General features: G+C 46.1%; 4 protein-coding genes across 4 annotated transcripts; all 4 read right to left on the bottom strand.

The window, feature by feature from the left end:
- Window positions 1-378: 378 nt before the first annotated feature.
- Window positions 379-1,624, bottom strand: LOC131577631 (taste receptor type 2 member 40-like). The gene has a single exon (XM_058835652.1). The coding sequence runs from the start codon at window positions 1,565-1,567 to the stop codon at window positions 614-616; it is 954 nt and encodes a 317-aa protein (XP_058691635.1). The 5' UTR covers window positions 1,568-1,624; the 3' UTR covers window positions 379-613.
- Window positions 1,625-5,681: 4,057 nt separating this feature from the next.
- On the bottom strand, window positions 5,682-6,661 carry LOC131577819 (taste receptor type 2 member 7-like). Its single transcript, XM_058835973.1, has one exon. It carries the CDS (start codon window positions 6,633-6,635, stop codon window positions 5,682-5,684), a length of 954 nt encoding a protein of 317 aa, XP_058691956.1. The 5' UTR covers window positions 6,636-6,661.
- Window positions 6,662-9,266: 2,605 nt separating this feature from the next.
- On the bottom strand, window positions 9,267-10,246 carry LOC131577847 (taste receptor type 2 member 116-like). The gene has a single exon (XM_058836018.1). The coding sequence runs from the start codon at window positions 10,218-10,220 to the stop codon at window positions 9,267-9,269; it is 954 nt and encodes a 317-aa protein (XP_058692001.1). The 5' UTR covers window positions 10,221-10,246.
- Window positions 10,247-13,118: 2,872 nt separating this feature from the next.
- On the bottom strand, window positions 13,119-15,023 carry LOC131577634 (taste receptor type 2 member 116-like). Its single transcript, XM_058835654.1, has one exon. The coding sequence runs from the start codon at window positions 14,853-14,855 to the stop codon at window positions 13,902-13,904; it is 954 nt and encodes a 317-aa protein (XP_058691637.1). The 5' UTR covers window positions 14,856-15,023; the 3' UTR covers window positions 13,119-13,901.
- Window positions 15,024-16,806: the final 1,783 nt, after the last annotated feature.

Below are 16,806 nucleotides of genomic sequence, written 5' to 3' on the forward strand. Positions count from 1 at the left end.
CCCTGCTTTGGAGAGCAAAGCAATGCTGCTGTCCTGTCTGCACAGTGGGGTCATATTGCCATCCTGTGCCAGGCAGGATTTCAAATGCCAAATGTCTGCTTGTGGGAGAAGTGCAAAAGTGCCATGGGAAATGGTGGTGGGCAGACAGCTGATGGGGAAATGAGGGATACCAAGGGCTCTGATTGCACAGGCTGTGAGTCTTGGGCAGGGGCTGAACACTTAATTAGCATCACTCCCTCTTCCACCGGGCTCAGGCAGAGGTAAAGGGGCCTCTGCCTGATAATCCCTCACCCCTCCAGCAGACCCTCATGCCCACATGAATCCCTTCAGCACACAGGGGGACAGGCATCATTCCTACAATCAGGGCTGAATGACTTTGATAAGAACTAAAATATAGCTCAAGGATTTAGCTAAATCTAAATACAATAATAATATCTTGAACTCACAATGATTTAGCTCAATAGATATGAATGACGTTTTCTGAACTGTGATGTTGAAGAGTGAACATCAGTATCATCTACACTGCCTTGAGAGCTGCATTAGAAATTAAACTACTTCTTTTCTATGGTGAAAGATGAACATTTTGCATGAGCTCCAGCTTTTAACACAGTTTCTACTTCATAGAAAAGTCACACTTGACACAGGAGAGCATCTTTAGCAGTGCCTTTTCCAGCTTGGGATTGCTGAAAATCAGAATAAGGGAATGAACTCCTGGAAAAGCACACAGATATATGGATATAAGAAGTCTCATCGTATATTCATTCTCTATGTTATAAATTATTATTGTGATCAAACATACAAAATTAATGCTGTACATCACTAAGAAGGAGAGAATAGATTTCATGGCTCTGATGTGGGCATCCATGCTGAGGTCCTTCATGGAGTTTTTCTGCATCTTGCGTTTGTGTGTCCAGAGGGAAAAGAGAAGGAAAACAGCAGAGAAGATGACTGCCATGAATGAAGCAGCATATCCAAATCCAGTGAGGAAAAATGAAAAGAAAAATCTTTTATCCAGTCTAATACTTGGTTCCCAAAAATTGCTGAGGCAGGTGAAATTGCTGTTGTTATTTGGCAGAGTTTCAGTGAGGTCATAGATAATGATGCCGACAGCCAAGGCTAAAGTCTCTGACCCCAACAAGAGCCAGGGCACCATCCTGTCAATTTTTACTTTCAAGTAGGTGAAGAAGCTGTTCCTGAAATTGGCAATTTTTACACAATAAAACCCACAAAGACAGGCTGAAACCAACAAGTTGGAATAGTTAAAAAAGCTTGAAAAAGATGAAATTAATTGAAGTATTGGGTGAGCATAAAGGTAATTGGGATGAATTATTAAAAGGAACTCGTTTACCCATGAGATGCACAAAAAGCAAATCCTGGAACATCCCAGCAGCAGCAAGATCTTCTCATTAGAGTTCAGGATTTTCTTTTTAACCCAGGCAATGCAAAGCACAGAAACGATGAAAGCGTTTATCCACATGCCAGCAAACGCCTCCAGGGTGACGATGGCCACAGTGGTGGCCCCGTATGAAGTGACATTGGATTGCTGTGGAGAGTGACAAGCTTCCATGCTGCGAGCTGGGGAGCAGAGCTGTGCTGGCCAAGGGGCTGTGGCAGCAGTGCCTGAGGCAGGTCAGGGATGGCAAGAGGAGCTTTAGAGAGCTCCTGCTGCTGCTGCTGCTGCTGCTGCTGCTGCTGCTGCTGCTGCTGCTGCTGCTGCTGCTGGTGCTGCTGCTGGGGCTGCTGCTGCTGCTGCTGCTGCTGGTGGTGGTGGTGGTGGTGGTGGTGGTGGTGGTGGTGGTGGTGCTGCTGCTGCTGCTGGTGCTGCTGGGGGGGATTTTGGTGCCGCTGCTGTGGGGAGCAGGGCAGGTGCAGGGATGTAAATGTGCTGGGTATCCCCTTACCCGGGGCCAGTGTCACTCTGGACTATTTGAATGTTGCTTCAGGGGGGCTGTGTTGGGTGACACAAACAGCCGAGATGTTTTTCTGCGGTGGAGAGTGCTGTGCATTTGAGAGTGAGCCCTGTTTGATCAGGGTCAGGCTTCACGATCTGGGCTCCTCAATCCCTTTGTCATCTACAATGATCAAGTTAGTTTTGTATACTGTAATACAAAAATACTCTTTATTTTGCTAATTTTTGAGTTTGATGAAGGGCAGAGTATAGCCTTGAGAGTATTTTAATTTCCTGATAGTGTCTGTTGTCTACTTTATGCTTTATTGTGTGTTTCGTCCTCTCTGGTTTTGCGGACAAAACAGAAAACACTGTAGATTTTGGTGGGTTTTTTTTCTTTTCGCTTTTTTTTCTTTTTTATTTCTTCTTCTCTCCATTATGTTTCTGAAAAAAATGGAATTTACTTCTATTACAACAGGTGTGAATATGACCTGTCTGTGCTGGGTCTGTACTCGTACAGAAGCATTAAATGAATATTTGTAGTCATTTCGGAATGTTCCTACCCAGTTCTGTGCCCCCACTTCGACTCTTCAATCCACACTGCTGCTTTCTTTCACTCCCCTTTTTCTCATCTTCCTTCTCCCCTGCGAAGACTGGAGAGGAGAATTCGAGGAACAAAAGGCAAAGGTCATAGTTGAAGATGGGAATAATTTACTGGAAACAGCAATGAAATAAGAAAATGAACAGTAACAGTAACAGCAACACTACTGATGCCAGAGTGTATAAGAAAAGAAATTATTCACATGGTAATAACTTCCCAATAACAGACAATAACAAAAGGATCTCCCTCTTCCCAGAAGATAGACCCTTTCCCTTGGCCCCTCCTGCCCCCCTCAGTGAGGCAGTATAAAATAACCCTTGAGTACTGGCCCTGCCCTCTCCTGGCTACTGCAGAAAGTAACCCGGTCCTGGTCAGAACCAGGACAAAATGTTACAATAGCAGGTCCACACTGTGGCTGTGGCTTGGAATCAACTCTGTGTGGGGAATCTGGTACCTTAAAAAAATAAAGGTGTATCTACATCAGAGTCTCTCCAGTGCTGGGTTTTCAGATCAAGAAGATACAGATCAGGAGTCTGCTTTTTGTTCAAATCCAGCCCTCTCGCACCACTCAAGAAGAGGAAGGATTCTCCAGGCCATTGTATCTACCAGCTTCTGTGGATTTTTGGATGTCCTTGTGCATCTCAAAATGCATCAGACCGCTGGTTTTATGCATATGGAGGGACACACAGCTGTATTGGGATCTGAGAGACATCACACAGACTGCGTTGCTTCCATCTGAGCTTGGTTTAGGATGAACATCTTCCCTCTCCAGAATCCTTGTCTTCCTTCTTTATTACTGAAAATCCCAAATGATTAGCCTTGGTTAGCTAATTGCTTAGGCTATTAGTTGTCCAGTTTTTTCTGAGCCAATCCATTCCATCCATAACTGAACTTCAATGACCAGAATGACACAATTGTTTCAGGATACAATGCTGGAAAACAAAATGAAATCTCAGGGCAAATGTTACAAACTTGTTATGGAAATACTCATTCAACTCCAAATCCTTCTTAGCTACAGAAGGTGGATTGGCATGTTATAAAGTGGCATTAATGATTTGTTTGCTTGTTTCTGGGCAGTTGCTGTTTAAGGAGAGTTGGGTAGTTTGGTGAGATGGCCCGCTAGAATGTGTGGTCTGTGGAAAAAGAGATATTGCAGTGGTTGAGAGGTTGCTCTGGCCTAAATGGCTGTATCTCTCAATTCAGAAGCAGGAAGGAAGCTTTTTGAAGGTGAGATGAGGAATGCACACCTGGCACTGGGTATGAGGTATAACGACCCTCTGAACCTGAGCTGGTAAAATAAATGACTAGTTCAGGTTCTGCTCTGTTCATGCTGGTATGAAGGAAATTTCCTGTCTCACTACCCAGGAGGCCTTCTGACACTCATGTGCCACCACCAGAGATTGTCACTGCTGGGACTAAAGCCCTTTCACAGTGGGCAGCTGGCCCACTCCACTGCCTTCACACACCTCACTCAGCGCCAGGTTTCCTCACCAGCTTGGCACTGAGTTTCCCATAGTAGAGTCTCAGACCTCTGGATCTTTAAAGCAGTTTAATCGTGGCACAGTAACTCAGAAGCAGCTCAAGCTGGGTGCCTGTGAGGAGGTAACCCAAACAATTGGATCCCTGGGATTTTGAGTTCTTCCAGCCCATGCACATGATGATTGGAGTGTCTTAAGTGTTCAGTCACCTGGCTGGTGCCACAGGTCCCTGTAGCCCTTGCTGTGCAAGGGTTGACACCAGGATTGGGACTCCCAGCGCTTCCCCACAATCTGCAGCTCACATTGCAGCTGCTCACTGAGCTATCTGCACTGAATGTATTCCTCCACACTGGAACTATTTCACATTTGCAGGCCCTGTCATGGTGAGTTGACCTTGAGCAGCTCTCAGAGCTACACTCAGTCACTCCTTCACTCCCACTCTGGAGCAGCGCAGGGGTGAAAAATAAGATGGAACTGCTCATGAGTCAAGATAAAGACAGGGAAATCACTCACCAGTTATTCTCTCAGACAAGTTCTTCTCTCAGACAAAGCAGACTCAACACAGGGAAAATCAATTGAATTTATTGCCTATTGAAAACAGAGTAGGCTGATGTAGAACACAGACAAAACTAGAATATTTTATCTTCACCCCTCAATAATCTCAGGCTCACTTTAACTCATCCTGAGATTCTCTACCACCTCCTCTCCTCAACAGCACAAGAGGACAGGGAATGGAGGTTGTAGTCAGTTCACAAAAGGTTGTCTCCTCCACTTTACCCCTGCTCCAGCATGGCTCCCTCCCATGGCCTGCAGTCCCTCAGGACTTCTCTTTAACCAGAGGAGCCACAGCGGTCACTGATGAGATGAGCAGTGTCCTGTGTTGGGTCCATGGAGTGCCTGGAACTGGCTTTCCCCAGCATGGGACAGCCTTGGCCTTGCCCCACTGAGACCCCAGAGGCCCTCAGCTGCAGCAGCTGGCCCAGGCACCCCATACATCTGCTCATCAGTGATTGTGACATTATTCCTCGCTGCACCTTGTACAAAAGCCACGTTCCTGGGTGTTTCAGTGAGCCAGAGTGCACTGGGCAAAGGCAATGTCATCAGCAGGTGAGAGCAGGCCAGGAGAGCAGTGTCACAGAGCAGGGAATGCTGTCCTTGCAGGCAGAGAGGACACGCAGGGCTGGAGAGGGAAGGGGGCTCTGCAGCCCCTGAGCTCCCTGGGGCCGTTCCTGCCTCGCTCTTTGTGCATCACTGACACCTCTGGGGGGTGCCAGGGCTCAGCGTGTTCACACAGAGCTCCCAGCCACTGCCAGACACTGATACAGCCCAGAATGTATCACAGAGCACAGGGCCACAGCAGAAAGAAAGGAAAACCAAAATAGACATAAAACCTGTTGTTTCATTCAGTCAATTCAATCAGTGAAAATCAAAACATTTGAGGCAGGTTTGCAGCATGATTATTGCTCTTTTGCATCCAGCCCCTGTACAAGGTCTAAATGCCTTTGCTATTGACAATAATTTAACTCCAAATGGTGTTTTAATTAAATGCAAATAATGATTTATTTACCTCATAATAATATTAGTTCAAAGAATTTGAAATATATATAGCTGAACATGTCTAAGATCTATACTGCCTGGAGAGTTGCAATGAAAATTAATTTAACTTATTTTCTCTAAAGATATTTTGCATGAGCTACAGCTTTTGTTACAGTTTCTACTTCATGCAAACCTTGCACATCACGCGGGAAAGAATGTTAAGCAGTGCCTTTTCCAGCTTGGGATTGCTGAAAATCAGAATAAGGGAGTGAACACCAGGATAAGCATGTTGAAATAAGTAAACAAGAAATAGAATATAATTTTTGTGCGTTGTTGAAAAAATTAGAGTCAAGATGAAACATACAAAGTTGATGCTGTACATCACTAAGAAGGAGAGAATAGATTTCATGGCTCTGATGTGGGCATCCATGCTGAGGTCCTTCATGGAGTTTGTCTGCATCTTGCGTTTGTGTGTCCAGAGGGAAAAGAGAAGGAAAACAGCAGAGAAGATGACTGCCATAAATGAAGCAGCATGTAAAAAGCCAGTGAGAAAATGAATAGGGTAAAAATGTTCCTCTGTTCTGATAGTTGATTTCCAAATTCTTCCATTGCAGGTGAAATTGAGGTTTTTACAGATAGCTTTATCAATAGTGATGTAGACGAGAATTCCAATAATCAGGGAGAAAATCTCTGACCCCAACAAGAGCCAGGGCACCATCCTGTCAATTTTTACTTTCAAGTAGATGAAGAAGCTGTTCCTGAAATTGGCAATTTTTATGCAATAAAACCCACAAAGACAGGCTGAAACCCACAAGTTGGAAGAAAAAAAAAAGCTATAAGCACCTTGAGTTAGTTGAAGTATGGGATGAATCAGAAGGCAGTATGGGTAAATTTTTGAGAGAAAGTAATATATCCACGAGAAGCACAAACAGCAAAACCTGGAACATCCCAGCAGCAGCAAGATCTTCTCATTAGAGTTGAGGGTTTTCTTTTTGACCCAGGCAAGGCAAAGCACACAAACGATGAAAGCGTTTATCCACATGCCAGCAAACGCCTCCAGGGTGACGATGGCCACAGTGGTGGCCCCGTATGAAGTGACATTGGATTGCTGTGGAGAGTGACAAGCTTCCATGCAGCGAGCTGGGGAGCAGAGCTGTGCTGGCCAAGGGGCTGTGGCAGCAGTGCCTGAGGCAGATCAATGGCTGCTGTTGCTGGAGTGTCAGGGATGGCAAGAGGAGCTTTAGAGAGCTCCTGCTGCTGCTGCTGCTGCTGCTGCTGCTGCTCCTGCTGCTGCTGCTGCTGCTGGTGGTGCTGCTGGTGCTGCTGCTCCTGCTGCTGCTGCTGCTGCTGCTGCTGCTGCTGCTGCTGCTGCTGCTGCTGCTGCTGCTGCTGGTGCTGCTGGGGGGGATTTTGGTGCCGCTGCTGTGGGGAGCAGGGCAGGTGCAGGGATGTAAATGTGCTGGGTATCCCCTTACCCGGGGCCGGTGTCACTCTGGACTATTTGAATGTTGCTTCAGGGGGGCTGTGTTGGGTGACACAAACAGCTGAGATGTTTTTCTGCGGTGGAGAGTGCTGTGCATTTGAGAGTGAGCCCTGTTTGATCAGGGTCAGGCTTCAGGATCTGGGCTCCTCTGTCCCTTCCTTTACCTGTGACGATCATGCAGAGCCCTGGCTGTGCTCAGCACGGAACGCTCAGGGGACTCAGTGTCCCTTTCAGTCTGACAGTTGGGGTGCTGCAATGTTGAACATAGATGCTGGAAAAGTGGAGTTTATTTTGATCCTTCCCAGGCATTGATTTATATGTTTGTTTTACCAATGGCATCATCTTGAGAGTAAGTGAAGAGTTGAATAGAGTGAACTACTTTGTGCTTCACCTGCTGTGGAGGGGTGATCTTAGGGAGCAGCCGGCCCCCACCCAGCGGCTCCTTCCCTCTCACCCATGAACAGGGGGTGAAGCATAGGATGGAAAAGCTGATGGGCTGAGATAAAGGCAGGGAGATCACTCACCCATGACTCTCACAGACAAAACTAACCTGACATGAGGAAAAGGAATTTAATTTATTTAACCGTTGAAAGTAAAGTAGGATGATGAGAAGCAAATGGAAAACACAACCTGCTGCCTTCACCACCCTTTCAAGCCAGGCTCAACCTCACTCCTTCATCCTCAGCTCCTCCACCTCCTCTGCCACAGCCACACAGGGGGAAGTAGAATAGGGATTGCAGCCAGCTCTTAACAAGTTGTCTCCTTGACTCCTCTCTCCTCAAGCCCTTCCCCTGGTCCAGAACCAAACCTGGGTGTTTCAGTGAGCCAGAGTGCACTGGGCAAAGGCAATGTCATCAGCAGGTGAGAGCAGGCCAGGAGAGCAGTGTCACAGAGCAGGGAATGCTGTCCTTGCAGGCAGAGAGGACACGCAGGGCTGGAGAGGGAAGGGGGCTCTGCAGCCCCTGAGCTCCCTGGGGCCGTTCCTGCCTCGCTCTTTGTGCATCACTGACACCTCTGGGGGGTGCCAGGGCTCAGCGTGTTCACACAGAGCTCCCAGCCACTGCCAGACACTGATACAGCCCAGAATGTATCACAGAGCACAGGGCCACAGCAGAAAGAAAGGAAAACCAAAATAGACATAAAACCTGTTTATTGCTGCCATCTCATTCAGGGAATTCCCAAACATTTGTGACATCTTTGCAGTATTGTTCTTCCTTGTTTTACAGCCAATTTGTGTACCAGTGTTGCATATTTTTCTGTTACATTAGGAGTATAGAAATTTGGCAGAAAATGAACCTTTTGCTGGTCCTCAGGGCTCAAAGGGCCAGGATGCAGCTCAGCTTCATTTCTGATTATTTCAAATTCAGCGTGTAAGTCTTGTCATGTCCAATGAGAACTTTCACAGTCACTTAATCACAAATAATGCATTTTATTGTAGAAATACACATTTGGACTTGCTACTAAGAAATACACTCACTGCATGAAGTCTAAATATATTTCAAAAAAGCTCAAACCAGAAGTGCAATGGGTAAATCATTGAGCACAACTTCACCTTCAGTTAGGCCTCTAAACAGAATTTCACCAGGGTACAATCTGACACAGTTGGAAGAGCAAATCTTTACAAAAGGTGTTCCCTGCTTTGGAGAGCAAAGCAATGCTGCTGTCCTGTCTGCACAGTGGGGTCATATTGCCATCCTGTGCCAGGCAGGATTTCAAATGCCAGATCTCTGTTTTTCAGAGAAGTGCAAAAGTGGAAGGTGAGGCTGCAGTCAAAATACCCAATTGCTGCCATGGGAAATGGTGGTGGGCAGCCAGCTGATGGGGAAATGAGGGATACCAAGGGCTCTGATTGCACAGGCTGTGAGGCTTGGGCAGGGGCTGAACACTTAATTAGCATCACTCCCTCTTCCACTCGGCTCAGGCAGAGGTAAAGGGGCCTCTGCCTGATAATCCCTCACCCCTCCAGCAGACCCTCATGCCCACATGAATCCCTTCAGCACACAGGGGGACAGGCATCATTCCTACAATCAGGGCTGAATGACTTTGATAAGAACTAAAATATAGCTCAAGGATTTAGCTAAATCTAAATACAATAATAATATCTTGAACTCACAATGATTTAGCTCAATAGATATGAATGACATTTTCTGAACTGACATGTTGAAGAGTGAACATCGATATCATCTACACTGCTTGGAGAGCTGCATTAGAAATTAAACTACTTCTTTTCTATGGTGGAAGAACAACATTTTGCATGAGCACCAGCTTTTATCACAGTTTCTACTTCACAGAAAAGTCACACTTGACACAGGAGAGAATCTTTAGCAGTGCCTTTTCCAGCTTGGGATTGCTGAAAATCAGAATAAGGGAATGAACTCCTGGAAAAGCACACAGATATATGGATATAAGAAGTCTCATAGTATTTTCATCCTCCATGTTATAAATTATTGTCGAGATCAAACATACAAAGTTGATGCTGTACATCACTAAGAAGGAGAGAACAGATTTCATGGCTCTGATGTGGGCATCCATGCTGAGGTCCTTCATGGAGTTTGTCTGCATCTTGCGTTTGTGTGTCCAGAGGGAAAAGAGAAGGAAAACAGCAGAGAAGATGACTGCCATGAATGAAGCAGCATATCCAAATCCAGTGAGAAAAAATGAAAAGAAAAATCTTTTATCCAGTCTAATACTTGGTTCCCAAAAATTGCTGAGGCAGGTGAAATTGCTGTTGTTATTCGGCAGAGTTTCAGTGAGGTCATAGATAATGATGCTGAGAGCCAAGGCTAAAATCTCTGACCCCAACAAGAGCCAGGGCACCATCCTGTCAATTTTTACTTTCAGGTAGATGAAGAACCTGTTCCTGAAATTGGCAATTTTTATACAATAAAACCCACAAAGACAGGCTGAAACCAACAAGTTGGAATAGTTAAAAAAGGTTGAAATAGATGAAATTAATTGAAATATGGGGGGAACATAAAGGTAATTGGGATGAATTATGAAAAGGAATTCATTTACCCATGAGATGCACAAAAAGCAAAACCTGGAGCATCCCAGCAGCAGCAAGATCTTCTCATTAGAGTTGAGGGTTTTCTTTTTGACCCAGGCAAGGCAAAGCACACAAACGATGAAAGCGTTTATCCACATGCCAGCAAACGCCTCCAGGGTGACGATGGCCACAGTGGTGGCCCCGTATGAAGTGACATTGGATTGCTGTGGAGAGTGACAAGCTTCCATGCAGCGAGCTGGGGAGCAGAGCTGTGCTGGCCAAGGGGCTGTGGCAGCAGTGCCTGAGGCAGATCAATGGCTGCTGTTGCTGGAGTGTCAGGGATGGCAAGAGGAGCTTTAGAGAGCTCCTGCTGCTCCTGCTGCTGCTGCTGCTGCTGCTGCTGCTGCTGGTGCTGCTGCTGTGGGGGGGATTTTGGTGCCTCTGCTGTGGGGAGCAGGGCAGGTGCAGGGATGTAAATGTGCTGGGTATCCCCTTACCCGGGGCCAGTGTCACCCTGGACTATTTGAATGTTGCTTCAGGGGGGCTGTGTTGGGTGACACAAACAGCTGAGATGTTTTTCTGCGGTGTGGAGTGCTGTGCATTTGAGAGTGAGCCCTGTTTGATCAGGGTCAGGCTTCAGGATCTGGGCTCCTCTGTCCCTTCCTTTACCTGTGACGATCATGCAGAGCCCTGGCTGTGCTCAGCACAGAACACTCAGGAGACTCAGTGTCCCTTTCAGTCTGACAGTTGGGGTGCTGCAATGTTGAACGTAGATGCTGGAAAAGTGGAGTTTATTTTGATCCTTCCCAGGCATTGATTTATTTGTTTGTTTTACCAATGGCATCACCGTGAGAGTAAGTGAAGAGCCACGGAGTGGGGCAGATGAGGGGAGACATGGAAAGCAAAGGTGGAATTTTTACAGGGTTAAATTGAATCATACGGAGGAAAAGGGTAAAAATCAGGACATGTCCCTATGCCAAGGTTCCAGTCTCATCTGCTAATGATGGGAAAGTGAAGGCTCATAAGACGGCACCATGCTGGGTTTCCCCTGCACTGCAGTACCTTAAAGATTCCAAATTAATTGAAATCCTGAAAGCTGTGAAGTTTTTATCAGGGAAGTTGTGTTCAGCTCTGTAGGCCCCATGCACTTTGGGTTAGTAGAGGACCTGTCACATTTGGCCTTGCACATCAGGACCACAGGAGCCAAGGAGATCTCCTCTGATGCTGTGGTGGAACCAGGACAATGAAACCCCAGCAAGGAGCTCTATGTCTACAGGAAATGAACCACCAGCCTTTTCTCTCTTTAGAATGATGAGAGCCATGTTTTCTGTGGGATATAAGTGCCAGCAGTATGTTACATGAACATCATAACACATGCTCCTAATTGCATCTTTTATTTTTTTTTTATCTATTATTTTTGTCAGAAATAGAGGCTTGGGATGTAACTCAGAGCAATTTCCCTACTGTGGCAGCACTGGGTAGCCATTCCCATTGACTTCTGACATCTCTCAGCTCCTCCAGGCTGGACACATCTTGCATCTGTCCCCATGGGCTGTGCAGGGTGGCTGTAGTGATGGACACCCTGTCCCCTCCAGTGCCAGCTCAGTGGGGTTGGTGCACAGGACAGGGATTCTGAGCTGGGTGTCACATTGTCAGGGATTCACAGAAATGGAAGAAGGGATCTGCAGCAGGGTTTACTGGGGCTGTGGTGTTTTGTGTGGTAACACATGCAAGGTGCTGGATTTGCCTGCAGAGTCTTGTGGCATGTGAGGTTGTGAGGGATGTTGTTGTCCTGGATGTAGGGAATAAGATGGATCTTCCAGAGCTTTCCTGTGAAAATGATCAGGACTGTCAGGTTAAAGGATGAAGTGCATGAGCAGCAGGAGGGGATGAAGGGAGGTGTGTTTGTTCCTGAATTTCCTTTCACTGGGGAGATGTGTCCAAAAGAGATACTTGGGATCTTCCTCTGGACCTGAGTTGGTGACAGAAGTGACCACTTCAGGTTCTGCTGTGTCCATGCTGGAACTACTTTGTGTTTCACCTGCTGTGGACAGGTGATCTTAGGGAGCAGCCGGCCCCCACCCAGCTGCTCCTTCCCTCTCACCCATGAAGAGGGGGTGAAACATAGGATGGAAAAGCTGATGGGCTGAGATAAAGGCAGGGGATCACTCACCCATAACTCTCACAGACAAAACTAACTTGACATGAGGAAAAGGAATTTAATTTATTTAACTGTTGAAAGTAAAGTAGGATGATGAGAAGCAAATGGAAAACACAACCTGCTGCCTTCACCACCCTTTCAAGCCAGGCTCAACCTCACTCCTTCATCCTCAGCTCCTCCACCTCCTCTGCCACAGCCACACAGGGGGAAGGAGAATAGGGATTGCAGCCAGGTCTTAACAAGTTGTCTCCTCCACTCCTTCCTCTTAAAGCCCTTCCCCTGATCCAGAACCAAACCTGGGTGTTTCAGTGAGCCAGAGTGCACTGGGCAAAGGCAATGTCATCAGCAGGTGAGAGCAGGCCAGGAGAGCAGTGTCACAGAGCAGGGAATGCTGTCCTTGCAGGCAGAGAGTACACGCAGGGCTGGAGAGGGAAGGGGGCTCTGCAGCCCCTGAGCTCCCTGGGGCCGTTCCTGCCTCGCTCTTTGTGCATCACTGACACCTCTGGGGGGTGCCAGGGCTCAGCGTGTTCACACAGAGCTCCCAGCCACTGCCAGCCACTGATACAGCCCAGAATGTATCACAGAGCACAGGGCCACAGCAGAAAGAAAGGAAAACCAAAATAGACATAAAACCTGTTTATTGCTGCCATTTCATCCAGGGAATTCCAAAACATGTGTGGCAGCTTTGCAGTATTGTTCTTCTTTGTTTTGCAGCCAATTTGTGTACCAGTGTTGCATATTTTTCTGTTACATTAGGAGTATAGAAATTTGGCAGAAAATGAACCTTTTGCTGGTCCTCAGGGCTCAAAGGGCCAGGATGCAGCTCAGCTTCATTTCTGATTATTTCAAATTCAGCGTGTAAGTCTTGTCATGTCCAATGAGAACTTTCACATTCACAGAATCACAAATAATGCATTTTATTGTAGATATACACATTTGGACTTGTTACTAAGAAATACATTCACTGCATGAAGTCTAAATATATTTCAAAAGAACTCAAACCAGAAGTGCAATGGGTAACTCATTGAGCACAACTTCACCTTCAGTTAGGCCTCTAAACAGAATTTCACCAGGGTACAATCTGACACAGTTGGAAGAGCAAATCTTTACAAAAGGTGTTCCCTGCTTTGGAGAGCAAAGCAATGCTGCTGTCCTGTCTGCACAGTGGGGTCATATTGCCATCGTGTGCCAGGCAGGATTTCAAATGCCAAATGTCTGCTTGTGGGAGAAGTGCAAAAGTGGAAGGTGAGGCTGCAGTCAAAATACCCAATTGCTGCCATGGGAAATGGTGGTGGGCAGCCAGCTGATGGGGAAATGAGGGATACCAAGGGCTCTGATTGCACAGGCTGTGAGTCTTGGGCAGGGGCTGAACACTTAATTAGCATCACTCCCTCTTCCACTGGGCTCAAGCAGAGGTAAAGGGGCCTCTGCCTGATAATCCCTCACCCCTCCAGCAGACCCTCATGCCCACATGAATCCCTTCAGCACACAGGGGGACAGGCATCATTCCTACAATCAGGGCTGAATGACTTTGATAAGAACTAAAATATAGCTCAAGGATTTAGCTAAATCTAAATACAATAATAATATCTTGAACTCACAATGATTTAGCTCAATAGATATGAATGACATTTTCTGAACTGAGATGTTGAAGAGCGAACATCGGTATCATCTACACTGCTTGGAGAGCTGCATTAGAAGTTAAACTACTTCTTTTCTATGGTGAAAGATCAACATTTTGCATGAGCTTTAGCTTTTTTCAGAGTTCCTACTTCACAGAAAAGTCACACTTGACACAGGAGAGAATCTTTAGCAGTGACTTTTCCAGCTTGGGATTGCTGAAAATCAGAATAAGGGAATGAACTCCTGGAAAAGCACACAGATATATGGATATAAGAAGTCTCATAGTATTTTCATCCTCCATGTTATAAATTATTGTCGAGATCAAGCATACAAAGTTGATGCTGTACATGACTAAGAAGGAGAGAATAGATTTCATGGCTCTGATGTGGGCATCCATGCTGAGGTCCTTCATGGAGTTTTTCTGCATCTTGCATTTGTGTGTCCAGAGGGAAAAGAGAAGGAAAACAGCAGAGAAGATGACTGCCATGAATGAAGCAGCATATCCAAATCCAGTGAGAAAAAATGAAAAGAAAAATCTTTTATCCAGTCTAATACTTGGTTCCCAAAAATTGCTGAGGCAGGTGAAATTGCAGTTGGTATTCGGCAGAGTTTCAGTGAGGTCATAGATAATGATGCCGACAGCCAAGGCTAAAATCTCTGACCCCAACAAGAGCCAGGGCACCATCCTGTCAATTTTTACTTTCAGGTAGATGAAGAACCTGTTCCTGAAATTGGCAATTTTTATGCAATAAAACCCACAAAGACAGGCTGAAACCAACAAGTTGGAATAGTTAAAAAAGTTTGTAAAAGATGTAATTAATTGAAGTATTGGGTGAGCATAAAGGTAATTGGGATGAATTATTAAAAGGAATTCATTTACCCATGAGATGCACAAACAGCAAAACCTGGAGCATCCCAGCAGCAGCAAGATCTTCTCATTAGAGTTGAGGGTTTTCTTTTTGACCCAGGCAAGGCAAAGCACACAAACGATGAAAGCGTTTATCCACATGCCAGCAAACGCCTCCAGGGTGACGATGGCCACAGTGGTGACCCCGTATGAAGTGACATTGGATTGCTGTGGAGAGTAACAAGCTTCCATGCTGCGAGCTGGGGAGCAGAGCTGTGCTGGCCAAGGGGCTGTGGCAGCAGTGCCTGAGGCAGGTCAGTGGCTGCTGTTGCTGGAGTGTCAGGGATGGCAAGAGGAGCTTTAGAGAGCTCCTGCTGCTGCTGCTGCTGCTGCTGCTGCTGGTGCTGCTGGTGCTGCTGCTGCTGCTGCTGCTGCTGCTGCTGCTGGTGCTGGTGCTGCTACTGCTGCTGCTGGTGCTGGTGCTGGTGCTGGTGCTGGTGCTGCTGCTGCTGCTGCTGCTGCCGGTGCTGGTGCTGGTGCTGCTGCTGGTGCTGCTGCTGCTGCTGGGGGGGATTTTGGTGCCGCTGCTGTGGGGAGCAGGGCAGGTGCAGGGATGTAAATGTGCTGGGTATCCCCTTACCCGGGGCCTGTGTCACTCTGGACTATTTGAATGTTGCTTCAGGGGGGCTGTGTTGGGTGACACAAACAGCCAAGATGTTTTTCTGCGGTGGAGAGTGCTGTGCATTTGAGAGTGAGCCCTGTTTGATCAGGGTCAGGCTTCACGATCTGGGCTCCTCAATCCCTTTGTCATCTACAATGATCAAGTTAGTTTTGTATACTGTAATACAAAAATACTCTTTATTTTGCTAATTTTTGAGTTTGATGAAGGGCAGAGTATAGCCTTGAGATTATTTTAATTTCCTGATAGTGTCTGTTGTCTACTTTATGCTTTATTGTGTGTTTCCTCCTCTCTGATTTTGCGGACAAAACAGAAAACACTGTAGATTTTGATGTTTTTTTTTTTTCTTTTCTCTTTTTTTTTCTTTTTTATTTCTTCTTCTCTCCATTATATTTCTGAAAAAAAATGGAATTTACTTCTATTACAACAGGTGTGAAGATGATCTGCCTGTACTGAGTCTGTACTCATACAGAAGCATTAAGTGAATATTTGTAGTCATTTCGGAATGTTCCTACCCAGTTCTGTGCCCCCACTTCGAGTCTTCAATCCACACTGCTGCTGTCTTTCACTCCCCTTTTTCCCATCTTCCTTCTCCCCTGCGAAGGCTGGAGAGGAGAATTCGAGGAACAAAAGGCAAAGGTCATAGTTTAAGATGAGAACAATTTACTGGAAACAGCAACGAAATAAGAAAATGAACAGTAACATTAACAGCAACACTACTGATGTCAGAGTGTACAAGAAAAGAAATTATTCACATGGTAATAACTTCCCAATAACAGACAATAACAAAAGGATCTCCCTCTTCCCAGAAGATAGACCCTTTCCCTTGGCCCCTCCTGCCCCCCTCAGTGAGGCAGTATAAAATAACCCTTGAGTACTGGCCCTGCCCTCTCCTGGCTACTGCAGAAAGTAACCCGGTCCTGGTCAGAACCAGGACAAAATGTTACAATAGCAGGTCCACACTGTGGCTGTGGCTTGGAATCAGCTCTGTGTGGGGAATCTGGTACCTTAAAAAAATAAAGGTGTATCTACATCAGAGTCTCTCCAGTGCTGGGTTTTCAGATCAAGAAGATACAGATCAGGAGTCTGCTTTTTGTTCAAATCCAGCCCTCTCGCACCACTCAAGAAGAGGAAGGATTCTCCAGGCCATTGTATCTACCAGCTTCTGTGGATTTTTTGGATGTCCTTGTGCATCTCAAAATGCATCAGACCGCTGGTTTTATGCATATGGAGGGACACACAGCTGTATTGGGATCTGAGAGACATCACACAGACTGCGTTGCTACCATCTGAGCTTGGTTTAGGATGAACATCTTCCCTCTCCAGAATCCTTGTCTTCCTTCTTTATTACTGAAAATCCCAAATGATTAGCCTTGGTTAGCTAATTGTTTAGGCTATTAGTTGTCCAGTTTCTTCTGAGCCAATCCATTCCATCCATAACTGAACTTCAGTGACCAGAATGACACAATTGTTTCAGGATACAATGGTGGGAAACAAAATGAAATCTCAGGGCAAATGTTACAA

The sequence above is a fragment of the Poecile atricapillus genome, chromosome 3, assembly GCF_030490865.1.
Source record: "Poecile atricapillus isolate bPoeAtr1 chromosome 3, bPoeAtr1.hap1, whole genome shotgun sequence".
Lineage (NCBI taxonomy): Eukaryota > Metazoa > Chordata > Aves > Passeriformes > Paridae > Poecile > Poecile atricapillus.